The 26,252-nt window shown below is 60.6% G+C and overlaps 1 protein-coding gene across 5 annotated transcripts in view; it reads right to left on the reverse strand.

Moving 5' to 3' along the window:
* The window catches only part of ZFR2 (zinc finger RNA binding protein 2), a 37,061-nt gene that overhangs the window by 4,108 nt on the left and 6,701 nt on the right, over positions 1-26,252 (reverse strand). For 3 of the 5 annotated variants that reach the window (XM_059388653.1, XM_059388655.1, XM_059388652.1), the window contains 13 exons: positions 17,583-17,796; positions 16,528-16,645; positions 15,883-16,107; positions 15,490-15,779; positions 12,470-12,652; positions 11,107-11,335; positions 9,896-10,053; positions 8,925-9,044; positions 7,437-7,561; positions 6,668-6,800; positions 5,799-5,989; positions 3,298-3,469; positions 629-767 (listed from right to left, as the gene is read on the reverse strand). In XM_059388653.1, the coding sequence (XP_059244636.1) occupies positions 629-767; positions 3,298-3,469; positions 5,799-5,989; positions 6,668-6,800; positions 7,437-7,561; positions 8,925-9,044; positions 9,896-10,053; positions 11,107-11,335; positions 12,470-12,652; positions 15,490-15,779; positions 15,883-16,107; positions 16,528-16,645; positions 17,583-17,796 (2,297 nt within the window). Of the gene's footprint in view, positions 1-628; positions 768-3,297; positions 3,470-5,798; positions 5,990-6,667; positions 6,801-7,436; positions 7,562-8,924; positions 9,045-9,895; positions 10,054-11,106; positions 11,336-12,469; positions 12,653-15,489; positions 15,780-15,882; positions 16,108-16,527; positions 16,646-17,279; positions 17,468-17,582; positions 17,797-26,252 lie in introns of those variants that run through there. The other 2 variants (XM_059388656.1, XM_059388654.1) reach the window with 2 other exon arrangements.

Consider the following 26,252-nt stretch of genomic DNA (forward strand, 5'->3'; position numbering starts at 1 on the left):
GCACCACGGCAAGGGAGAGGGTGGGTCAGACTCTAACAGGTGACGGAGAAGGCCCCAAGTCTGGGAGCGACTCGCGCACCTTCTCCTGCCTTCTTACCACGACCCCACCCCCACCTCCTTGCTCCAGGAGGCCTGGAGCACAGACAGAGGTCAGGCGATGGAACGGAGTGTCCCTTGTGCATCAGTATCCCGGACGAACCCCTCCTTCAGGCTGAGATGCGGCCAGCAGGGGTGGGTCTGCGAGAAGGGGCTTTCGAAGCTCCCTTCCAGTGACAGCCAGCCCTGGACCCCCACAGGGGAGGGCCACAGCGGGGGCTTCCCTCCGGCCAGCCCCGGCCAGCGGCCTCGGACCGCTCACACTTCCCCACGTGCCCAGTCTGCCCCTTGTTCATGTGTCTGAGCAAAGCCTAGCGGGGCTTTCAGCTAGAATTTAACAATGTTTTTCTATCCCCGGTATTTTTTTTTTTATGACTATGACAACTGGTAACCTTTTCCACCAATGGTTCAAGGGTGCTCCTCTTGAAAAATTTAAGTGACAAAAATGAGCTGACTTAAAGAAGAAGGTTAGACAAAACAATCGTGAAGAAGGTTCGAGAATGACAAGTTTGGAAGACAGGCCTGGCCGCACCTTGTTCCATGGAAGGGTCCTCCCGCATCAGGGGCGAGGTGACCGACACAGAGACCCTCATTCCGGGCTCCTCGCAGGAGGAGATGATGATGTTGTCTTCGGAGTCAGAGGAGACCTCGTACTTGTCTTCTGTCACCATCTGTGAAGGGCGAATGCAACCTGAGTCCGTGTCACCCCAGCTGAGAACCACCGGTAAATGAGCAAGGATACATACGAGGGCTGGGCCCTGTGCTGGGGGCCTGGAACTGGTAGGGGATTTACATGTAGCCCCGACCCTGCAGGAGCACACCTACACAGCAACGCGCACAGATAACAAACCCAGTATGTAGGGGCCTTCATATGTAAAGAACGCCCACAGATCAACAACAAGGCCAGCAATCTAATTAAAAAAATAAACTGGTGTGCGACATAACAGGTAGCTTGAGCAAAAGAAATAGAAATGACCCTCTTTATGCAACAACACAAACTTCTCCCATGGTAAGAGAGAACCAATTAAAACTATAACGAGCTACCATTGTCCCCTGGGAGAACAGACATCAACAGTCTGCAGCACAGCTGGGCTGGCAAACCCAGCCATCTATATAATCTGCTGGTGGAGGCTGATCTGGCAACATTTATCAGAAGCATCTGGCCTCAGGCCTTTGGCCAGCAATTCTGCTCCTGGAATAAGCTCTCACATGTGTACAAGGTTACCTGCTCGCTGGAAATGACCTGAATGTCCAACTACACGGAGGGGCGCCTCAAGTTATGGATGGACAGCAATGAAATGTTCGTCAGTCACATAACGCAATGAGGCCCCTTAAATATGCACAGGGGGTTGGACCCTAGAGGTGCTAAGTGAAAACAGCAAGGTGACTTTGCCAGTGGAAGAAGCTATTATTTGCGGGGCGCCTGGGTGGCTCAGTGGGTTAAGCCGCTGCCTTCGGCTCAGGTCATGATCTCAGGGTCCTGGGATCGAGTCCCGCATCGGGCTCTCTGCTCAGCAGGGAGCCTGCTTCCCCCTCTCTCTCTGCCTGCCTCTCCATCTACTTGTGATTTCTGTCAAATAAATAATAAAAAAAAAAATTTAAAAAAAAAAAAAAAAGAAGCTATTATTTGGGCACAGCAGGGGAGAATGGGGAAAACCCATTCAGAGATTGGCGTCCAGGCAAGACCCAGGCCCCCTTGGTCACCTGCCACAGGGGCCCAGGAACGCCCCGGCCCTCACTGGGGGAACCCTTCAGGGGTCACCCTCACAGGCAGGCCCTTCCAGGAGACTTTAGAACCAAGGCACATGGTCCAGTGCCCACTGCTCAGAGAGGCCTTATGGCATACCTCGCCTTATTTTGAAGTCTCTGAGATGCCTAGCCAGGGTGCCCCGAGCTGCGTGGAGCTCCAGGCACCTGTCTCTACACCCCTAGAAATGCTCTCTGCCCTGGCTAAGCCGTCTTTCCCCACCTGGCCGGCATGGGGGTGCCTAGGTCAGACTCTGGGGTGAAATGCTTCCTGCCACTGGGGGGGTGGGGCACTGGCAGCTCAGCCACAGCCTAGGCTGCCTTTGTGAGGCTGCGTCTGACCCACACACACAGCCCTGCAGTAGCTAGTGGAAACCACCGTGCCATGGGTGCGAAGGAAACAGGTGTTTACTGATTTATTTAAATTGATTTTTATTGATTTTTCTCTCAAATAAATAAAGAGCTGGTGCACTCATCTGCGAGAGTGGGGGTAGGAGGAGCAGCAGGGGCGGGAGAGGGAGAGAGCCTCAAGCTGTCTCCCCACTGAGCATGGAGCCCGTCGTGGCGCTCCATCCCCTGACCCCAAGATTATGACCTGAACCAATATCAAGAGTCCAGGGTTAACCAACTGAGCTATGAAAAGGGGTATTTAAATCAGCCAAGTGGAGGTGTGTCACTCCTCTGCTCAAAGCCCTCCTGCCTTCCCACTTCCCTGAGAAACGCAGGCCTACCTGCCTATACGGCCTTCAGGCCTGGTGTGATCCAGGCCCCACAAATGCAGGTCCTTCTACATGGACCACTGCTCCTCCATCTTTTAAGGCCTCCCCCGGTCTCTAGCTCCCACCTAGAGGCCCCATTCCTATCAGGACACATGGCTCCCCCCATCCTGTCTGATGTGCCTCCCCTGTCCCTGCCAGTGCTCCTGCCTTGGCATCTGACTTCCATTTCTTCACAAGTGGCACATTGGATGTCAGCTTGCTCGTGACCAGAGTGGGGGCCCTAGGGGGGGGAGACTTGGGTCTGTGCAGCCCCCAGTGCTGGATTTTCTGGGGATGCAGAAAAAGACTCACCAGGAAGGAGAACGCATGCCCACCCCCCCTGCCCCAGGAAACTTGGTCCTCTGCCAATCATGGTCTCTGCTGAGATCTTCCCAGAACAGTCCAGAGAAGAGGAGCCCAGGTCCCTACCATAGTCCCCAAACGGGTCTTCACAGGGCTGGGCTCAGCTCCACTCACCCCTGTAACGACTGGTAAGTCGGCACCGCAGTGACAGAACACCTTCCTCCTCTCTTTTACCCTAGACTCGCTTTATAAAGGAACCCCGGAGTTCACTATCTCGTCAACTTTTCTATAAAAACAACCCAGTCTGGGTCCAACAGCCCAACTCTTGTTTCTTCGAATCACCTGGAAACAAGGCCATCCGGTCTGGCTGCCACCTGGGCCCCGTGGCTCTTACCGGGAGCTGCTGGGGCAGGTGCTCCGAGATTCTCTGCAGCAGGGCACGTGTGGGCTTCTGCGAGCACAGCAGGGTCAGCCGCACCTTCCTGTCCCCCCGCAGCAGAAGGCCCTTTGCCAGAAGGCCAACCCGCATCACGCCCTTCAGGACCCGTGCAGAGGGGGAGCCACCACTGTCAAGACAAGCCCGCAAATGTGTGAGACCCGCAGGGGAAAGGGGTCGGGAGAAGGGGTCGCTGCCAGGGTCCCCCCGCTCCTGCGCTCACGGGCTCCTTGCGGGGCCTCTGCCTCAGTTACCCCATCTGTGAAATGGGCCTGCGCCCCTGGGGACAAGCCCACCAAGTTGCACATGCCCAGTAAGGACTGCTGGTTTTTACTCCTTTCTGATAATCTGCATTCTGAGGAAGGCCACCAGTGGCCATCCCCGTGGCCCCTGGTCTCAGCCAGCTGGGGCCCTGGGCTCTGTGTCGTCCTTAGCGTCTCCAAGGTCACTGTGCCCCGCACCTCAGCTCCTTGGCCGGGAGCCTGCCCGCTCCCCTCAGGCCCTGCCCCACAGCACCCTGCCCTTCTGAAGCCCAGGCCAGCTCACCGCAGTGGGAGCCTGAGCTCGCCTCTGCCCCATGGCCCCTCCCGGTGCTGCCCCTCTGCAGGGGGGGAGGTGGGGGACGCCCCAGCTTCTCCCAACCCGACCCCCAGCCTCCCTTGGTCCCTGTGGTCCAGCCCCATGAGGCTGCTCCCTCGCTGGCCCCTCTGCCTGGGGTCGTTCGCCCCGTGGCTCCAGGAGCCGCTGCTGCTCGCTTTGTGACACTCCTGGGGAGAGGAGGAGCTGTTTTTGGTTTGGGGTCTTTTTTGTTTTAAAATTCATTTATGTATTTCTCTCTCTTTTTTCTTTTTAGATAGGCTGCACGTGAGGAGCTTTGGGGTTTGAACCCACGACCCTGAAATGATCAAGACTCAGATGTGCTTAACCCACGGGGCCCCCCCGAAGTGCCCCCATTTATGCATTTCTTGTCGGCTTCTGGACCATGTGTGCTGGAGCCCAGTGCCCCCCCCCCGCCCCGAGGACCGGGCCAGGAGGTCACCGGCACCCGCAGACGGGAGACGGCAGGCCTGGAGCAAGGACCAGGGAGGGCAGAGGGCAGGGGATGGGAGTGGGGGGCGGGCCGCCGACGGGAGACTCAGAGGCTATCGATCAAGCTGGATCTCAATTCACACCCACTGTGAAACCAAACAGCCCCAAACCCACAGTCTGATCTCTGTGGAGCCTGCTTTCCTGGCGCCGGTGCGGGACTGCTGCTCAAGTGTGACCGCGCCGCGGTTCTCTTATGTCAAAACAGGGGCCCGCGCTCTCTGGGGCCAGCTCCTGGCCTCTGGGCCACCACAGCACACGTGATGGGATAGAAGCGTCCCGTGAGAGCTGGACAGGAGGCCGGCTTTGTTTTCCCGAGGACACGGCATTTGGGAGGTTTCCGGGAGGGGAAGTGTGGGGCCGTGAAGGGGCGGCTCTGGGACGCACCTCGTGGAGGCCGACGTGTGGTCACCGGACCACAGGAGTCTGCAGGGGCTGGGCTGAGCGCCGTGGGCGTGCACACACAACACCCGCGACAAGCTGGTACGGGACCCAGCACCTTGCGCGAGGACGCCGGTGGGGGCTGGGTGCACCCCTGCTTCTCTGACCACGCAGGTGGAGGAGGGGCCCTCTCCCAGGGAAGGCCAGGGGAGCTCGCAGCCGAGGGCACACGTGCGCTCCCCCAGGGCGCAGACACTGTGCTAACAAGAAGGAACTGAGTGGCATCAGCTGGCTGCAAATGGAGGGACACTGCAGGACCCCTCTGGCCTACGCGTGCGGTGTCCAGCACGGGTGGAGCCCCGGGGACGGGCAGTGCAGGCAGGGGGTGCCAGGCAGGGGCAGGGGCGCACGGACTATAACAGGACGGATCTCCGCCAGCAGCAGAGGCCAACCAGGGTGATGGGCGCACAAGGTCGTCCGTGCCCCAGAACGGTCCCCGCCAGCGTGGCTGAGACGTAAGCTGCACGGCATGTTCGAGCATCATACAAGGGCGGCCACCCAGAGAGAAAGGACTTGGAAGACGGACTTCATCCAGATCCCAGGTGGAGAGGCCTCCACGCCCCAACAGCCACAGCGACTGTAAGAGTGACTCACGCAGGCGCTCGGGGGCTCTCCCGCTCGGGGACCTCACCGACCCTCAGAAGAAGAGAATCCCCCTCGGTTTCCCATTCGCAGATGAGAAACAGCCCGGTTCCCCCTTCACAAGGAACATTTCTAGATGCACCCTGGATAGGAAGCGTCCATTTGGGGAAAGTTCTGTCCGCTGGCTGGGAAGTCCCAGGGACCTCGGAGAGCTCAAAGCCGATCAGAGTGAGGCGCCTCGCCCCCCGCCAGCCATGTCCTGTCCAGAACCCCAACCCTCCACCTGGGGGGCCTCCCTGCCCCGCTCAGTCGGCCTGGGGCCTGGGGAATGGAGAGTGACCCCCCACTACCTGTGCTCACCGCCCGCGTGCACTGGGTTTCCGGAGTTCTCCTCGGCCAGCACGTCGGACACCAGCTTGAGGGCGCGCTCCGAGTGGGAGACGGCCTTCTGCACGGCCAGGAGCTCCTCCTCCGTGGGGTAGATGGCCGCGTGCTTCCACAGGACGTGCCGGTCATCGCTGGACTCCGGCCGCCGTGCAGACTGCAGGGAAAGGCGGGCTGGTCGTGAGCAGGTGGCGAGGCCCGGGGCACCGGGCGCGCAGGGGACAAGGTGAGCGTCAGCCCCTCTGAGGCATGGCACATGCAGCAGGGGGCCCTGGAGAGCCCCCAGAGTCAGGCTGGCTTTGGGGGTGACAGGCAAGGGGCAGCAGAGAGCCAGGCGAAGGAAGGATGGGGACCCACGAGGCGGTGGACTGGCGAGAATGTGGGGCCGCGTGGGGCCTGCGGGCTCCCCTTTGGTGACATCCTTCCATTTCGGAGCCAGAGGCTGTGCAGCCAACTCAGCGGGGCGCCTCCCCCCAGCAAGGTGGGAACGGGAGGCTCCCATCCAGTCCCGGGCCCAGCCTGCACGGACGGATGCCGAGGGCTCCGGAGGGAAGTGGTGACCTGGGCCTGGGAGCCAAGGGAACTCCAGTGGCCAGGGATGGGGCCCGGGCCTGGGATTCCTACTGGTGACCAGTGACGGGGCTGGGCTGTGACCCTCAGGCCCCGCCAGTGCCCACCCCCGGACACCTCTCGGGGGTCATGGCTCAGAGGCGTGTTCCTCGCTCCTGGAGTAGTCAGGGATTTGGGTCCTTCTAGGGAGGGCCTGAGGAGGCTGCTGTCCGTGGGGCCTCCACAGCAGGAGGCATTCTGGCACGAGGACAAGGCCACCACCCACCAGAGGTGAGCCGGGCGGTGCCCCCGGCCTGCTGGCGAGGGAAGGAGAGTGCTGGTCGGGCGAAGAGGGTCCAGGCTGCTCATCGGGGGCCTGAGGCCCCTCCTCCAGTCGCCTCCTGCACAGCTCCTGGCGCCTGCAGGGACCCAGGGGGAAAAGCTGCTCGAAGCGGCTGCGGGACCCCTGGGCTTGTCGCATCAGAAGCGTGCCTCATCCAGAGGCTGAGGGAGGCTGGGGCTCCAGGACCACCAGAGAGCGCTGCCTCCACCTGACGGGGCCCCCAGGGCCCATGACACGGGCCTGCCCAACGCCCGCCATGGCCCAGGGAGACTGAGGCGATGCGGGCCCGGAGGACAGAGGCCAAGGGCAACAGGTGGGGAAGGAGCGGGTGATGGCCGCCCCAGGTCTGTCCTGAGCTTTGTTCCCCAGCTCAGACGCTGCCCAGGTCTTCCGTCGATCAGACACGGCATCCGAAAACGCTTTCAAACTGCTCCAGAGGGTGGAGGAAGGCGTGACAGATATGTCGGTGGTCAGGGGACGCCGGGGTCGGGGACACCGGGGTCAGGGCGCACAGAGACCCGGAGCTTCCCTGTGAACGGGAGCCCAGAGCCCTGCTCCACGGCTGCGGGCTTGTGCTGTCCTGCGTGACCATCTCCCCCGAGGGCCGTGTCCCCTGCCCACACTGCAGGGGCGAGCTCCTGGGTCCTCAAGCCCGAAAGCAGAGGGTGGGGGCAGCCCAGCAGGGACCCCGTGCGCCTAATTCCCCACATACCAGCGCCGCATCTCCTCAAGCTGCTGCCTGCTCAGCTGCCTCTGCTTCCTCAGCCTGGCCTCCAGAAGCTTCCGAGCTCTGTGGCTGGGCTTCACTGCGATCGGGAGGTCTGGGTTCACTTTTTTCTGGAAAGGGCAGGAAGGGCTGTGAGACGGGAGACCTTCCTTTCGACAAATGCCAGGAGCCTCAGGAGCCCCCAGCGCCACGGCCTCCTGCCGGCTGACTCCACAACGGGACTCCATCCCCCAGAGCCTGGACGCTCCAGGGACCCACGAAACAGGGAGCTCCCGTGGGGAGCGCGGCCGCAACACAGCAGCCCGGAAAGAAGGAAATCCAGCACCACTGTGGACGCCCTCGCTGGCCACGGATGGGTTGCTATAGAGCCAACGTCAAGCGCGTATTTCGAATCAAGCTAACTCAGCGGAAACGCGGTGAGACCCAGCGATCCGCGTTTTCAAGGGCGTCGCAGATTCTCCCGTGGAACGTAGTTTATGGTGAGTCCCTCATCGTTCCCGAACACAGCACTGTCTAGGGGGCCTTTGCTCTTGCCAACGGCCCACGTGTCCATCGATGGAAGGACCAATACACAGTGTGTCCCCCACGCACAGTAGTGTCCCTCGGCCACGAGCAGGAGTGAGGCCCCCACGCGCTCCCCTGGGGACAGACTCTGAGCTCACGACACGCAGGAAGGGAACCAGACACAGAAGGCCACACAGGGTGTGAGTCCACGCGGGTGACACGCCCAGAACAGACTGGTCTGCGGACTGGGAAGGGGACTCGTGGGGGCCGGGGGCTGGGGGTGACTGCGAATGGGGATGAGGCTTCTCTCTGGGGTAATGGAATGTTCTGGAACTAGAGAGACGTAAGGGTCACAGCTCTGGGATTGCACCACAGTAAAAGCTGGGAAACCGTAATCTTCATGTGGGTGAACTGTGTAGCACGTGAGTGACACCCCAACGGAGTAGCTAGAAGAGGGGTGTGCACGCGACAACTCGTCCCGCCGCCCCGCGAACCTGTGAGAGAGAGGCCAGGGGAGGTGGCTCTCAGCCCCTCCTCCGGTGCAGCCCACGGGGCAGAAGGGCCCACAGCCAACCCCAGGTGGGGAGTAGACCAGCCCAGCCAAGGTCCTGTTGGTGCTGGGGGTCTCGGCACCCATCTCCCGGGCCCCTCCCAGGAACGGCTCCCAGAGGACGGTCACCCTGCTGCAGCAGGGGCCCCTGGGGCACGGCCTCTGGCCCCCAGGCTCCCCTGTTGCCCCCATGCCCCATCTCGGCTGCATCTGTGAGCCTGTTCCATGTGCTTAGGGACCCCTCCGGCAACAGGTGGGTCCGGAGTCAAGAGACGCCACGGGGATCCCAGCCGGGGCCGGGTCTGCCGCGGTCTCCAGGGAACGTGGGGTACAGGCCCCCAGCACCCGGAGCTCCTGTTAGGGGCGTGGGACGGGGTGCAGGAAACCTGGCGGTCAGGTCCCACCGCAGCCCCGCACACCTTGTACTGCAGCCGGTGCCGCCGGCCCCTCACGTGCGTGTCCCTGGCCGTGGCGTTCCCGACGCTGCACTCGCACAGGCCGCACTGGAACCCGACCACTTTGCCTTCCTCGTTGCGCACCTGAGACACAGCGCCCTGCTGAGCCGGCCGCCACCCACGCAGTGCGCCCGGTTCCCCAGGCAGGGGCACAGCCCCCGTCCCCTTGGGGACACCGGACCGTCCCGGGAGGCCTGCGCGCTGGTGTCCCGCCTGCCAAGTGGGCTTTGGGGGAGCCAGCATGTCACCAACACACCCTCCGGTGCCCCAGCTGCCCTCGGCCACTGTCCTGTCCCGCTCCTCCGCCCGCTCCCCACCCAGGGGTGCAGACACCCGCCGCCTGTCCACAGAGCCCCTGCCTCGGCTCCATTCTGAGCTACAGCCATCACAGGCCCTGCCGTGCCCCCTGAGGCTTTCATGCACCTTGTCATCACCTCAACTACGAAATGCCAGGGCTTCCCCGGCGGGGCTCCTATCTGGGGAGGCAAAAGTGGCTGAACACAACCAGAAGAAGTGCTACTGCGCCCACTTCCTTTCAGCCAGTGAGGGGGAGCCTGAGAAGCAGGGAAGCGGCCGGGGAGAAGGCTTCCAAATCTGGGTCTAGAAGCTCTTCCAGACAGGCCTTGCAGGCTCCGGGCTCCAGGGCGGTGGCCACGGAGGTTGCACACGGGCTCCTGATGCCCAGGGATACCAGGCCTCTATGTATCTCAGGCCTACCTTCTAGGATCTGAAACCCAGTGCCTGGACCTTCCAGTGAGTTCCGTAAGACACTGTGGCTCACCACGGACTATGTGTGGACAGGTGCGTACATCTCAGATGGAGACCCGGGGCGCGATCTTGAAGCCTGACCCCTGCTGCAGTCCCTCACCACAGCCCAGAGGGGGATTGGGGACACGCCGACAGCCCGGAGCACAACGGAAGCCTGGCACGGTTACCTCCTCCACGTAGCCTGGGCCCACTGGCTGCGCGGCACAGCTTCCAGAAGCTTCTGCGGAGTCTCCTCGGGCAGGTGGACCTCCAGGCCCATCTGGTGCAGGGTGTGCCCGTTTGCCCTCTGGGGCCCTGCTGCCCGCCGCCTGCGGCTTGGAAGTCCCTGGAAGGAAGAGCGGGGCTGCTCACGACCTGCGCCAGCCAGAAACCAGGGCCGGCTTCCCGCCCGCCCGCATGAAGTGTGGAATGAGATGCAAACCAAGGTCTCCTGCTCCCCGTTTGGTCCCTCATGATGTCAGGCGGTCGGATCCCCCGTCCTGAAAGGCCCCTTTCATGCCAGCCTGGGTCTCAGCTGAGAGCTCCAGCCTACCACGCAGCTTTTGGTGCCCGTCTGAATGCGTCCACGGGGAGGCCCAGGTGGCAGGCCTCTCGCGGAGGAGCCTGTGGCCGCCCCACTCTTCCAGCTGGACCCAGAGTCATGGTCAAGCTAGCCCCCTCTGGCATGGCCCCCCAGGGGAGATGGGTCTCTGTTACCACACCGCTCTTCGGTTTGCGGTTCGTGTCGTGTGGTGATTCCAAACACAGGGCCACTGAGACTTAAAATAAATCCTCCTCCCCCTTCCTGGGCAGAGCCGGTGATGGAGAGCAGAGCCTGGGGCGGCCCTGGGTCTGAATCCCACCTCCTCTGTGCGTGAGGTGGCCCAGCGCCAGGTACGTGACCTTGCCTCACCTCTGTTTGTCCCTCTGCAAACGGGGAACCTACTTTCCAGAGTGGCGGAGGGCAAACAGGCAATGCCCCAAAGCAGTCGGTGGAGTGCGTGTCTACAGGGGCCTAGCTGCTGCCCCTCGATCCGCGCCCCCAAGACAGGCCACCCCCAGGAAAGGTGGGGCCGCAGGTGGGGGACCCAGGTGCCCGCCTCAATTTCCTGAGACCCACATATTTCATCAGAGCCCACTCTGTTCACCTTGAGCACCGGGATGTGAATCCTGCCCCCACTGCCCCACGGGCTCTGTCTATGCTTCCTAAGGGTATGGCCCAAAGGTGGCCGGAATGTGGCAGAGAGGGGCTGCCTCTCCCCACCCCGGCCTCCATCCAGGGCCTGGGCCCTCTGGAGAGAGGGGATGGTTAGCACGCATGCCACGAGGGAAGGGGACAAGCGCTTCTTTGAAATCCCAGCGTGAGGAGTGAGTCCGGGCGTTGGGCTGTGACCCATACCCGCACTCGTGGCCTTCCAAGCCGCCGGTCTCTTGGTCAGTGCTGGCTTGCTCGGGGTGCACGCGCTGGGACCCGCAGGGGCTGTGGGCTTGGCAGAGCCCGCGGGGGAACTCTCCGCAGTGAGCGGGGCCGGCTGGCTGGTGCGGGTGGCCTGGGCCGAGCTGGAGTCCCCGGGCACAGGTTCTATGGCAGGGATGGGCTTGCCCAACTTCGTGTGTAGCTTCAAGACCTGGAACAGCCCCCCCTCCCCAGTCAGGGCCCAATCACACCTCCCGGCTCCAAGTCTCTGACACTCACAGCCCAGACCTGCCCCCGCCCAGGGCTGGCCGCAGGTTCTCCCCTGGGCCCCAGAATGTCCTGGGTCCCAGCTCTCCTGCCGGCTCCCCTGAATAGCCAGGCTCGGCTGTGCCTCCCCTTCCCCCACCTCTCCTCCTCCTGCTTGCTTCCCCTCCTCTGGGCGCTGCTCTCGCCTCTGCGGGCTCTGAGTTCGCTCAGGCTTTTGAGAGCCTGCTCTGGCTGGGCCGAAGGAGGGGACAACACAGGCCCTTCGGAAGGTGATCTGAGGGTGGCCCAGCTCTGCAGTGGGGAGATGGAGGAGGGCCAGCCACGGGGGAGGGGGAGCAAAGGCCCGGGGGCAGGAGGGAGTGTGGCAGGTTCTGTGTGGGGCCCTAGACAGGGGCCTTCCTAATCCTTCTGCCCTTAACTACTGTGGCTTAGTGGCTTAAAGCTGGTGTCCCGCCAGGCTCTCCTCCTGCCGCCAACACACACCCCTTAAGCAAGCAGTACCCTGCAGGTTACCAATACCATTTGGGAAGGGCTGCTGCTTTTTACAAAGTTCCTGCGGGAGTGTGTGGCAAGGACAGACCCTGGGCAGAGAGGTGGGGTCTCCCTGCCTTTTCTTGGGGGGGGATCCCATCGAGTTTCTCCATAAGCTGACATAATACAGGCTCTTTCAAGGCCGCGGGAAAATGTTCATATCACGATAGTAATCGAGACTACAAACATGGGTATTAAATTACTCCCTTCGATTAAAACACTGCTATCGACATCGACAGGAGCACTTACCGGCTGAACTGTGTAACTGAACCGGATCGGCATCACTGCTAAATAGCAGACCCCAAACGGAACCCGCAGTTTGACCTCATCAACACCCGAACCCTCGTTTCTATAAACACGTAGATACCCAAGGCCCAGAGTGGTCTCCCTGCCGCCTGGGGACAAGGCCGTCACGCCGCTCCACGCCTTGGTCCAGGGGGCAGGGGGACACCCTTCAGAGGAATGCAGTGACCTGGGGCCCCGTATGAACAGCTTCCTGTCATTGGCGGTGGCCCCCTCGTGGCTGTGGGGCCCTGAGGGCTCCTACCTTCTGGTGCCTGGCTCCCCGGATGTGAGCGGCGTAGGCGTCTGCCCCTGTGCACGACACGGCACAGAGCCCGCAGCGCGGCCTCCTCTGCACCCCGCCCGGGCCGCCGCTGGCCTGGGTGCCCGCCTTCTGGGCCGCCGCTTTCTTCTTGTGCTTCTGCCCCTCCAGGTGCTCACGGTAGGTCTGCAGGCGGAGCGAGAGACATGTGTGTGTGTGTGTGTGTGTACGTATGCGCCCGCACAGTTCACTCACGGGGACACCCAGACCGCCCCCTGCCTCCCATCACCGGCCGCGCAGACGCTTGAGTGCCCCTTCGTTAAACCCAGTCACCGGGCCAGACGCTCAGCCTGGACCACAGGTTTCTTTTTCATCTAAAAATGGGTGAGCTGCTTTGGCTTCAGGGCCTCCCTGGAAGGAAAATGCTGGTGCTTCAGGATCTGACCTCAGAAACCACACGAGGACATCCGCTACCTGAATCGCACGGGCCACGTTTGTCAGAGGCGGCTGACACACGGAGAGGGCCAGGCCAGAGCAGGTGCGTGCGTCGCAGGCCCCGCGGGCTGCACCGCCACGTCTGAAATACCGGATGGCGTCCGGCAAGTGACCAAGCTCTTAGTGGCATCCCACACTCCTCTCCGGGAACCCTCAAGACAAGGCCAGCTGCAGTGAACACGCTCCAAGCGGGTCAGCTCAACCCATGCACCCCGACTATGCCAAGACTCGGGCCAACATGGTGACACGGGCCAGTGACACGGGCTGGTTCTGGAGCAGACCGGGGGCAGAGACAGTACTTACTGGAACTCAGGAAACTTCTGAACATTGACCTGAGCCACAGAATACACACGCGCGCGTGCACACACACACACACACACACATACACCGGGTAAGAGCCCACGGGGCAGAGAAAAGCCTGACAGGACAGACCCAGTGACGCTGACGGGAAGCTGCCGCTAGAGCCGCGAGGAAGGCAGCCCGCATCCTACACGCGCACCCGTTCGACCCCACGGCTTCGACCAACCACAGTCTCATTTCGAGTCCCAGGTCCCGTGATCCGTGCTCCAGGCCTTCCCCTGACCCGCAGAGGCCACAGCGAGTGGCAGGAGATAACACAGTACGGGCACCACAGGCTCCTAAGCTCAAAGTAAGAGGAACCGTTTGCGACTGTCTTCCCGCCCTGGGACTCCCCGCCGCCAACACGTGTCCAGCGTGTGAGAGGGAGACCAAGAGGGCGCGTTGGGAAGAGGCCCGTCTGGTGCTCCTGCAGCTCCGAGGGCTCCCCCTGGCCCCGCAGGGCTGGCCTGGAGGCTACACAGCCAACCGGGCTGTCCTGAGAGAGGCCACCTAGACAGATACCTCGAGAACAGGCACCAGGACTGCCAGGGGCCACAGGGAGCCCGGGGACGGACACCCTCCCATGCAGCGGGCGCAGGGCAGGGGGTGGATGGGTCAGTGCTCGAAAGTCTCAGGGTCCCGGCGGGGGTGGCACGGTGGCGGCATCAGCAGGAGCCCGCCCGGGGGGTGAGTGCACACCGAACCAGACACGTGCACGTGGGGACAAGTGAAACTACAGACTTGAGGGTAAGAAGGAGCCTCGATCAAGGTCAACACCCTGGCTGGGAGCCTGGCTGCCATGGGGGAAGCCGGGCTGGGGACACAGGGACGTGTCTGAGTCGTGACTTACATCTGTCTGCAACCTACAACATTCTCCGTCAAAATTCCAATCTGGGGGCGCCTGGGTGGCTCAGTGGGTTAGGCCTCTGCCTTCGGCTCGGGTCATGGTCTCAGGGTCCTGGGATCGAGCCCCCATTGGGCTCTCTGCTCAGCGGGGAGCCTGCTTCCTCCTCTCTCCCTGCCTGCCTCTCTGCCTACTTGTGATCTCTCTCTGTCTATCAAATAAATAAAAAAAAAAATTTTTTTTAAATTTCCAATCTGAAGAATGCTACAGACCTCAGCAAAAAGCTGGGAACAAAAGGTCACGTTTCTGTGGCGCACTGCACGCGTGGGGACATGCTCGGGCAAAGCCTGTCACTGCAGCTGTCCCCGAGGAGACCAGCTCAGACACCTGCTCCAGTGACAGGGAGCGCAGGGCTGGGCTCCGACCTCCCCCACAGCACTCACGTGTCCCCTTCCTGGGGAGCATCCCGCACTCACGCAACACAGTGTTGTGAAGGGTCTAGAATCAGCAGAGGCTGGTGTTGGACCCGTGAGAGGAACCGAGAACCCAAGATGCAGCATAAAAGTCACGCAGAGAAGCCAAGGTGGGAGCAGAGAAAACTAGCCTCCCTTTAACGAGCGCGAGTCTCGCTGCGGAAAAAGCGTGCACGAGGTTCAATCAAGAGGCCTGTAGAGACGGCAGGAGATAGGAAAGGCCCTGGCCCGCCTGGGTAAGTGGGGGCCGGAGGGGGGCTTCCAGGGTCTCCTCACGCACCCCGATGGCCTGCGAACCTGGGGTCTATGCACCCCTCCAGGTTCCAGCTCTCTCTCAGAAAGACTCAAAACTAGCACGTGATTCCTGTGAAGACAGGGCCCTCGTATCCTGCACCTCGTGTCCTTTCCGGAGGACGAGCTGGGTTACCTGGGAGTGTGGCTGGGGGATCTCCCTTAGACAATTACACACGCGCGCGCGCACACACTTGCTTCCGTCCACCCGGGGACCTGCATCGAGGCGCCCCCCCACCAGGCACCTCCTGGAACTGTGTCTGCTGCACCTGCACCCATCGTGGGCCGAGGAAGGGGCTCTGCCCACCGCCGCCCGCTCAGGCAAGGGGAGCCCCACGACTCCGTTCCTGCCACCAGCAGGCAGTGTCGTGCCTACCCTCCGCCCACTGCCAGCACGCAGGAAAGGCAAACCTGACGTGCCCTGGACGCTGCTAGTTTACTAACAGGCCTTTGGGGACAGGCAATGCCCCTGATGTCTGGTTAGCCAGGTGGGGGAAGGGGGCTCTCCCAGCCTAGGGCAGGCAGCACAGTCCCCAGGAAGGTCCTCTGGGTCTGCTCAGCAGGTGTGGAGGGCAGCTGACCTGGGGACCAGCACAGCTGATCTTACAGATGTCACAGTAGTGAAGTGGGGGCTCCCTGGGGCCACCCTTGGCTTTCGGTGCTTTGGGAGGAGCCAGAAGCTTTCCAGAGAGGCTGCCGGTGCTAGAGCTGGCCCTGGGACTGCTTCCGGGGCTGCTCCACAGGGAACCTGGGGGTGTGGGGAGTGGGAAGGGCAGCTGGGGAGGCGGTGGCAGCTGGAGGGGCAGCGGTGGGGGACACTGAGGACCGGCTGCCGAGTGCACCACTGCTTCATAGCTCGGGTAGGCAGGTCCTAGGAAGCAGAGAGAAAAACCAGACATAGGGAGACGGGTTGGTTTGGAGGACGTAGCGAGAGGCATGGCCTGTGCCTGCTGGTACACAGCAATTCATCTTACCCGTGTCCGGGGCAGAGGTGGGGCTGTAGGAGGTCGGGGCATAGGAAGGCAGCGGGGAGACAGAGGCCATGGGCAGAGCGCTGGTCGCCAGCGGGTAGGTGTAGTTCTCGGCGTAGCTCAAGGCTGGGGCGTCGGCTGGCTGCCCTGCCGAGGCAGTGGCCGCGGGTTGTAGGGGCTGCGCTTGGCTGCACCCTCCACTGGGCTGGACAGAAGGTCCTTTAGTCCCTGGAGGGCAAGCAGAACCTCTCTGCAAAGCCACCCTTTACCACAACCCGCAGGCGGACAGCGGGAGCCACGCCTGCCCTTTAACTGTGCCTGTGGCCTCCCCAGACCCCTACTGGCCACGACCGCCTGCAAGTCCAGAACCCCAGGCTCTGCCATCCGGAAACTCCAGGCTCTCAGCAGAACTCACCTCCTTCCAGTGGGGGAAGCCTTCCTGGAATAAACCTGGCTAGCTCCCCTTTTCGTTCTGCTTCTTTCCTTCCCGCCCTCTCTCCCCCACCCCCACCCCCACCCAAGCCTTCCAGGCATAGTGAAGAGACCCCCAGCCCACCTGCCGATCTGCAAACTTTGGAGTGTGACCTTGCGGGGAGGGGGGGCCCTCCCCGCCCCCTGTAAAGCCAGTGGCTCCTTGCAGAAACACACCTGGCTGGCAGGCCGTGGCCGTGAGCTGAGGCTGGCTGGCAGCGGGCAGGTAATACTGTTTGCTCTCGAAGCTACTGTAGCTTCCAGCATCTGTCGGAGGTCCGCAGCTGTAACTGTCCTGCGAGGGGGTTACCAGAGCGACACATGATGGGGGGGAGCCTCTCAGCGCAGGGTGTGCTCTCGCTCACCCCATGTGTGTGTGTCCCCAGGGTTCCTGGGCTCCTGCTCTGAACCGGGCCATTCAGGAGCTGGGACAGAGTGATCAGTGACACAGATGTGGCCGCTCTCGTGGAAATGTTACCATCTGAGAGCAGAAGTGCTCTGCAGAATGCCTAGCTCGGAGACTGCTCCTCGGAGGAGCAGTGCAGGGACGGGCAGCAGGTGCGGATGTGGGGGCGGGGCTCCGGGCAGGGACAGCTGGAGGCAGGGGCCGCCACACGGAGTCGGTTGGTGGGCTTGCGGGAGGTGCAGAGGGCTGTGAGCACAGCGGCTGCAGCCAGGAGAGAGGGCCGGGGGGAAAAATGGGGCCAGGGGCTCAGGGAGGGTCTGGGTGCCGTGCCAAGGGGCACACAGGGCGATGCGTGGAATAGGACGACGGACCGGCAGGGGAGGACAAAAGCAGAGGCCAGCCCTGGGGGTGTGCGAGAGCCTGGGGGTGGGCTGGAGGGGGAGTCCCAGAAGTAAGGGAGGAGGAAGAAGGTGGAACCAGACAGCGTGAGCTTTGCCAGCTGGGCAGCCCCTGGTACACTCACTGACATGAGGGGGTCCCAGCGATGGGTGGCAGAGGCTCAGGAGGGGTGGACCATGTCTGGCACGGGACACGCTGGCAATTCCAAGTGGAAACGCAGCGGCCAGATCTCTAGTCCCGGAGCTCGGAGAGGGGAAGTTGGCATCCTCAGCACCAGAAACGCCTGATGAGCCCAAGCCCATCCCTTGCTCCCTGTCAGGGCAGGGAGATAAGCCCGTGTCCCCGCCTGTGTGCCTGTACGGGGCGCCCACTGCACGTGCCCCCTCAACGTTATCCGGCGCTAGTCAAAGAAAGACCAGGCTGATACCTGGTAGGAGGGAGCCATGGTGGACGCTGGGGCGGGCTCCTGGGGCGGGCTAGAGTGGAGCTGGTACCCGCCATACCCCACTGGGGGCACAGGCCTGGGGGGCAGGGTAGCCGCGGGAAACGGTGGGGTCACAGCGGGACCCATTCCAGCAGCGGGTCCCGTTGAGAGGCTGGCTCCAGAGGTGGGGAGGGGAAAAGCCATCGGAGGCCCGGTGCTAGAACCACAAACACACACAAACACCGGCAACATCAGATGTGCTCAGGGGCCCCCAGCCCACCTGCGACATCAGATGTGCTCAGGGGCCCCCAGGCCATCCAGAGGGCATCGGCCGCTCTGGATGCCGAGGGTGCATCCATTCTTTCTGTGACTGATGTTTCTTAAGACCTTGCTACAGGAGCAGGCTGGGGTTTCAGCACTTTTCACAAAATAACACAACGTGCTAACAACTCTGTGTCAGGGACGCTCCTTGTCCACGTTTGCAGGAGAGGAAACTGAGGCACAGGAAGTGGCAAAGTCAGGGCCTGAGCCCCTTGGTCTTCTCAGCCCACCTGTGCGGGCAGCAAGCTCTTCCTGGACATCAAGGTTCTTCCATGGAAGCTAAACTTGAATGGCATTTTGTGACCGAGGGATGAGTGGGTCCCCCAGTTACTAAAATGCAGATCGGTGAACATGAAACTACAAACTCGTAGTCACGAGAACCCGCTTTATTGCCAGCGTGCTCTGCGCGGCACGGAGCCTCTGACAACACATTCCCCCTGTACTGCCACAGTGACGTGCTCACCATGTCTGTCTGTCTGTCCATCGGTCCCGTTTCTGAATGTGGAAATTCTGCAGATCAGTGACACAGGTCGAGTGCTCGATTCAGACCCAGATCTTTGCGACCCAAGCGCCCCTCACTCTCCTAAGTGTCAGCCACCAAGGAGATGGTCCTTGGGAAAGTCCCTTTGTCTGGGATGGTACCGTCAAAGCTTTTAGCCCCATCACGGGTCCCATGAAGCTCCCGCAAACCAGGGGACGACCCCAGGTGTATGCATGGGGTTTGGGGCAGGCAGGTCTGGGGACAAAGGGACCGCAGCCAGCGGTGCTCACACACCTGGTACCTTCACACACGTTCTGGCCCAAAGCTAGCCACACAATGACAGCCGAGCTGCCCCGTCCCTCTGAGTGGCTTGCTGCCCATCTGAGACAACAAGGGCAGCGCCCTCCAGGCTGAGCAGAATGCCGAGGGTCAGCCACACAGTCAAGTGCAAACGTACCTCGCAGGAGCTGGGGGCCAGCAGAGCCCGGGACCTCACCCCTGCCCGGGGTTTGCCCACCCCCTCCCTGGCATGTCCGTCCCCCTGGCAACCAGAGCACAGCATACACCTGCCTGTGTCGCCCTCCTGCTTAGAACCCTCCAAGGCTCTGAGATGGCAGCCCTGACGCCGATGCTCCCCATCCCCTCCTGGAAGTCACTGCTCGAATGCCACCTCCTCCAACAAGCCTGCTCTGAGCCCGTCTAGGACAGCAGAACCCCGCTGGAGTTTTCTTGCCAGCACCACCTGATCCTCTCCGACCTGTCTGTGCCCCGGTCATCGGCTCCCCCACAGCACAAGGCCACAGGGGCACAGGATGGCTGTGTCCCAAGGTCTTTCCGGGCGCTGCAGTAGCACCCAGCACACAGCAGGTGCGCAGTAACAGCGGTGGGACCAGGTGCGTACCGGCGTCCCCAGGGGCACGTGTTTGGGAAAGGGCGGGTGGGGGCATCCCCGAAGCTCCCATCTACGGCAGCTTTCCAGATGCAATCGAAGGCAGCGTCCTGGACCCCAGGGGCCACTCCCAGGTGCAAGGCCGCCGTCCGAACAACTCGAAATCTGCAGCTCTACAGTAAAATGATGACACAAAGGGAAGCCAGCCGTCCACTCCGCAACAACCCAGGATGCCTTCCTCTCCCAGGTGAGCCGGAAGCGCCCCTCGAGCTGAGCGAGCCTCGGATTTCTCCAGGGAGCCGAGCGCGCGATCGTGGCTCTCTTCTCCCTGTCTCAGAGACTTTCTTGGCCAAAAGCAGGTGGAACAGGCAGCCGGCTGGCTCTCTGAATCCCTCCGTATTAAGGCCTCTTTACTGCAAAAATATTCCGAGCCTAGAACATAATAAGGGCACACCCTGGGGTGCCCCAAGCCTTCCTATTTTGCTGTATTTGCTTCAGAACTTCTTTAAATAATGAAAACTGAATGGTCCCCCATCAGATTCCCTTCCTTCCCCACTGCCCCCGTCTGGGGTTGGCCGTGATTGTTAGACTTTTATTGCCTGGGAGCAAGCCTTCATGCCACACAGTGTCGTTTGTCCGCGTCAGGTTGTGTATAAAGCTACGCCCTTACTCTGCCCCTACCCCGCCTCCTGCTTCTCCAGCCCCGACACCCCCAGGCTGCCGGAAGGCACCAGCTCCATAAAACACTTGTGTTCCCTTCATTTTTAACTCTGCTGTGTCCCATGCTGCCCTTCACTTGGGCTAGAGGGCCCCAAACCTGGCCCCACATTCTAGAGCCACGCGGTCCAATATAGTGGCACCAGCCATGTCTGGCCCCTATGCGCTCACAGTGTGTGGCTCCGGCGGCTGGGGAGTGGAATTCAACATTTAGCTTCATTGTAATTAATTCAGGCTTTATGAGCCACAGGTAGCTAGTGGTGACCCTGGTGGAACATTTCCACCATCACAGAAAGACCTATGAGCCGCACCAGAAGTCCCCACCCCTCTCTCTCTCTCTCTCTCTCTCTCTCACACACACACACACACACACACACACAAAATTTACTGAGAAGCATACAAGCATGTAGGCCCCCTCCCTGTCTTGTGACTAAAGGGCCTCCTGTTCAGGCCCTGGAGAGACCCTTCTCCCTACCTCTTGGCTCTAGAACATGAAAGCAAAGTATGGTCTACACTCATACACTCATACACAATGGATTATCCGCCCTTAGAAAGAATCCCGACCCTGCCACGGTGTGGAGGGACCCGAGGGCAATGGGCTGTGAGCGGAGCCAGACCCAGAAGGACACATCGTGCATGGACCCCACTCCCAGGAGGCCCCCAGAGGAGTCCCGTCCACACAGAGAGATGGTGGGAGCCAGGGCTGGGGCAGAGGGTGGAGAGTCTGTGCTTTGTGGGGATGGAGACTCCTTTGGGGGGATGGAAAGTTATGGAAACAGAGGGTGGGGGGTGTTCGCAGGACAGGGTGAGTGTGCTTCATGCCGCTGAGCTGTGTGTTTGGAGACGGTTCAATGGTACATTTTATGTCTATTTTGCTACAATAAAAAGAAACCTCACAACCACTACCAGTCACTCCCCCCCCCCCCGTATTTTGTCTTAATGTTTAACAGACATGTTTTAATATTTTAAGAAAGAAACTTTTAAAGATTTTATTTATTTGAGAGAGAGAATAAGAGAGAGAGAGAGTGCGTCAGAAGGGGGAGGGTCAGAGGGAGAAGCAGACTCCCCGCCGAGCAGGGAGCCTGATGTGGGGCTCCGTCCCAGGACTCCAGGATCATGACCTGAGCCGAAGGCAGTCGCTTAACCAACTGAGCCACCCAGGCGCGCAAGAAAAGAAACATTTTAGAAGCACATGAAAAATTATGTTGATTTTTCCATGTTTTACATTTGCTCAGTGTTTTTGATGCAAATACACCTGCTTTGGACACTCCAGCTGTAACTGCATTTTAAGGTTGGATCTTTTAGCTCAGCCCTTCTCAGCCTTTCTCAACAGAGAGTCGAGCAGAAATGAAGGCCTCGCACCCCCAGGCGTCTGTGTAGATAAGAATTCATGTCCCTCGAGGGGACGAGGACCCCGGGATGGCGCCGGCTGTGGCCCGTCCCTCTAGGGACTCGGGCTCTCTGACCATCTCCTGTGTTCTGCAGCTCTGAGGTGGAACCCCGATCGGGAAAGGGGCTGTGCTGGTCGGCTCTGGCTGCCGTTACAAAGTCCCAGGACGGAGCAGCGCCAACAACAGTGCTGTGCAGGCCGGAGGTCCAGGATCAGGCAGTTGGTAGGGCCGGTTCCTTCCCAGTCGTCTCTCCTGGGTGTGTAGACATCGTCTTCTCCCGTGTCCTCATAGGGTTGTCCCTGGACGCGTGTCTGTGTCCCCATCCCCCCGTTACAGGGGTGCCAGTCATACTGGATCAGGGCCCACCTTTGTGACCACATTTTAACTTCATCACCTCTTTAAAGACCCCGTCTCCAAGCACAGTCCTATTCCGAGTGAGGTCTTGGGGGTGAGCACGTCTACAGTTAAGTTTTAGGGAGGACTCAAGTCAGCCCACCGATGTCACCTGCTTCAGGTCATTATAGGAGCCAAACTCAAATGACATATGAAAATCTTGGTCACACAAACATCATTCATGCTGAAATAAAATAATATAAATAAATTAAAAATAAATTTTACAGCATATACAATCATTTACGAATTTATTTTAAGACACCAAACAGCACTAGTCCCTCAACAGAATGCCCAGACATGTACGATAATAGAGAAATTCAGTCATCACTGATGTTTTGCCAAGCAGGAAAACCTTGGCCTGTTTTTTGGCCGCTGGGAAGGTTTATTTCTCAAGGCGGGTAAGATAAAACATACTGTATTTAACTTTCTGCCTGCTTGGTTTATGAAGTGTTCGGGCATATGGTACGCGGTCCACTGGCACTTCCGAGCTGGGCCTCCCGAACTTAGAGGCGGGTTTGAATGGGTCACAATTCCCTTGCCCAGCTTCCTACTGGTGGACACTGGTGGACACCGCGCACTGGTTACGTACTGCCGTCAAGCATCATCCCACTGCTGCGGCTTCGCACAGTGATGCTGACCTTCGCGGTTTCTGCGGATCAGAAACGCAGGAGTAGCTTGGCTGGGGTGGTGGGCTGTGCTTCCCGCGCACTCCTTCAGCCAGAGGGCAGTTTGGTGCTGGTTGTTTGCAAGGGGCCTTGGAGCCTCCTGGGCGGGCTGTTCCCAGCACGGCTTGTGTGTTCTCAGACACAGCAACTGGCTTCTCCCAGGGGGAGAAGCGAGGAGTCGGGTGCGGAAGCCGGACGTGCCACAAACTCTGACACCAGTCACCAGGCAGAACTTCAGCCATGTGCCATTAGTTAGAAGCGAATTACCGAATCTAACCCGCACCCCAGGGCAGAGGATTAGGCCCCGACTTTTGAAGGGAGGGAAGGGTTCGTGGCATCTCTTTAAACCACCAAACGTTACTGGCGAAGCTGCAAGGTACCGGCCACGTACGTTCCACACACGCCTCCTGGTGCCGGCCTCCTCCCGCGGCTTCCCGCCCAGCCTGGCTCCCACCGCACTGACCACAGACCAAGCACAGCCCACAGAATGGGGCCAGGATGGCTGTCTCAGACCCACCGCTGTGTCCTCACGGAACTGGAATGACTTTGTTGGAGGCCCTACCTCCAGTCCCAATGGGGCTGGGGGGGGGGGCACAATTCAGCCCTCCTTAGCATCCTAAAACAGGACAAGTCTTATGAGCAGGTATCTTGGCGACTCCCCATTGCTTACTGCATAAACCCCAGCTTCTGCCTTACATCTGAGAGCCGCGACCCACCGCCTAGCCTCCTGCCACCCCCCGAATTCTCTGTCCCTCAGGACACGGCACCATTTCCTGGTCAGCCCCTGTGCTTTGCTCCCATGTCAATGTCCACACCAGCCCTTCTCTCGGGGCTGGGCCAGGGCGCCACAACCCAGCCCCAGCCACCATAATCCCAGGTGCCCTTCACTGCAAGGCCTCTTCTGGCCCTGGGAGGTGGGGAAGGGCTTCTCCTCACCGTCGCATCTCTTCGTTCCTCCTCAGAGCTCTCCAAACACTTAAGATAGGGCTTTGCAGGGCAGTCGAGGGGAGTCAACGTGTGATGAACAACGATCAAAGTGGTGGCGGCCCAGAAAGGGACTGTGAGACCCACCGCATCCTGACCGGCGGCTCGGGACACCACGAAAGCACCTGCTGGTGTTTATGGTCTGGGACGGTAGAGCACTGCCTCCCTTTAGGTCCGCTAAGGGAGCTCCAGGAGGACATGGAGCGTGGGATGCCCCTCGGACTCGGGGAGGGCATGTGCTGTGCATCTCACACCCGCTCTCAAGAGAGACTTGGCACAGCAGTGCCCAGGTGGGGAGGAAAGGGGAGAGATGGGGGGTTTAAGCAGGGTTTGGCAAGGGACAGCCACATCTGCCCACTGCCTGCTTTTGTAAGGCCCACGGCAAAAAAATGGTTTTCCCATTTTCAAATGGCTGGAGAAAATTAAAGAACTATTTCGTGACACATGAAAATCATTTGACATTCACAGATCAGAGTCAAAAATGAAGGCTTCGCAGCACACAGCCACGCCCACTTGTTTGGGTACCGTTCCCGGCTGACTTTGCCCTAGCGGCAGCCCTAGCGTGGGGGAGCTCAGACGCCATATGGCCTGGTGTTAGGGACCCAATGTCTGCGTCTCCCAGAATCCCAGAATCCAACGTTGAAGCCTTACCGCTCCGTGTTAGGAGGCAGAACCTCTGGGAGGGATTAGGATTAGATGACGTCAGGAGGTCGGGGCCTTCAGGAGCGCCCCTGAGTCAAGAGGGGATTGCTCCCCTCCCCCTCCTCCGTGCAAGGACACAGTGGGGAGGCGGTCAGTCCACAACCCTCAGTCCACAACCCGCCAGGGGGCTCTCACCAGGACCCAGCCCCCTCCACCAGCACCCTCAGCACTGTGGGGGGTATGTTCCTACTGTTGACAAGCCGCCCCCAACTACAGGATACACAAAAAGCTGCAAGTATTTATTGAAGAGGTTTGCAGATTCCTGGTTAAAGCAGCACTCGTCGTTTCCCTCAAGATCCTGCAGGCGGGGCTGCACTGCGTCTGCACTCGGCGGCTGGAGAGCGGCTGGCGAGCAGACAGACACTCCGGCCACCTCCCTGTGGCATCTCCTCCTCCACGGCCAGCCTGAGAGCCTTCACGCGGCAGCGTTCCCGAAGGTTCTAGAGGCTGCAAGTCCAAGCTCAAGGTGCCGGCAGGCGCCGTGTCTGGTGAGGGACTGGGTGGAGGACAGGGTGACAGAGCTCTGTTGCGGGGGGAGGGGGGCTCTCTCATAAGGGGACTCCTCCATTTCATGAGGGCTGCACCCTCATAACCTAAGCCCCTCCCAGAGGCCCCACCTTCCGCTACCATCATCTGCAGGACTAGGTTAGAAATTCTGGGGGGCCCGACTGCAGTCTACAGCGGCATCACTTCCACGGTAGTCTGCTGGCAAGACACGGCACAGGAAGCCCAGACTCAAGGGCCAAGGAAACAGATGTCACTTCCAGATGGGAAACGCTGCAAGGTCACAGCACAAACGGTGAGGACACAAGGAATGAAGGACAGGGACATTTTGGCAACTGACCTGCCACACTGAGGTTTTAAGAGTTGACTGAGCCAAAACACAGCTTGTGGCAAAGACCTCCCACAGGCACGGCCCATACAGTTGCCAAAACCTAGGAAATCTGGCATAGGGATTCTCACCCGGGGTGACTTTGCCCCTAGCGAACACTGGGTGACGCTGGGACATCTGTGGTTGTCACGACTGGGGTGCTGCTGGCGCCGGGTCAGCAGCCACAGATGCTGCTCCACCCCCCAAGGGGCCCACCCCAGAGTGACCTGCCCCCGTGTCAAACGTGCCACTGAGACACTCAGACCTGTGAAAACAGGCGAGGACACCAAGGTTTGGAGTGGGGGATCGAGCCTTGCATTTGGGGGAAAAGCAGCCCAGGCCAGGAGAGGCAGCTTCTCCTTCCCAGGCTCGCTGCCACATGTCCAGAGGGAGACCACCCCGCCCAGCTCAGGCTCCCCTTGATGGGAGGTCACTGGTCACCTCGCCTTCTCTCAGTTTCCAATCAGGCGGAAGCTGAGACTTCCTTCCCTCCGACTCCTTGGAAACGGCAGTTTCGCCTGCAGTCACCCTGGCTTCGCAGGCCCCGGGTTCAGAATCCCTGCTGGAACAGCGGGTGCCAAAAAGCAGGCACCGAGGTTACACGGCAGGTTTACGCTGGCCCCGTGCGACGCGGCATTTCTCTCGGGAAAGTGATCAATTCTTCCTGCACACGGCGGCACGGACCTTCCCGCGTCCGCACTCAGGCACCTCCCGGGCTTCAAATCCCGCAGGCTCAAGGGAGACATTCCTTTCGAGCAAGATGGCAGAGGAGAGAGGCGAAGCACGAGAGGGCTGTGCGGGAGCACGGAGCTGGCGTCACAGACGTCTCAAGCCTGGGAACCAGGGGGAGAGCCACGGGCCAATGGGATGGCTTCAGTCCTGCTCCGCTCACTGGGGCCTTGAGCAAGCCCCTCCCTCTTCCTTGCCCGCGGTGTACTGGCCTGCAGCCCGCGAAGTCTTCTCTTGAGACGGCAGGACAATTCGGCAGGAGCTCTCGCGGCCCAGCAGCCCGCACCAACCGGGGCTGCCAGGTCTCCCGACCTTATGCAAGACTGGAAATCGGGGTTTTTCCGCTGAGTGTGGGTATCAGATTCCCCGCACGCTGTCTGAACTCTCCCATTTTTTATTTTACTTTATTTTATTTATGGGTTCGTCGGAGAGAGAGCACGCATGTGCAGGAGCGGGGGAGTGGCAGCCCGAGGGGGCAGCAGACTTCCCGCAGAGCAGGGACCCGACATGGGGATCATTGTGGCCTCAGC

Source organism: Mustela nigripes, chromosome 2, assembly GCF_022355385.1.
Source record: "Mustela nigripes isolate SB6536 chromosome 2, MUSNIG.SB6536, whole genome shotgun sequence".
Taxonomy (NCBI): domain Eukaryota; kingdom Metazoa; phylum Chordata; class Mammalia; order Carnivora; family Mustelidae; genus Mustela; species Mustela nigripes.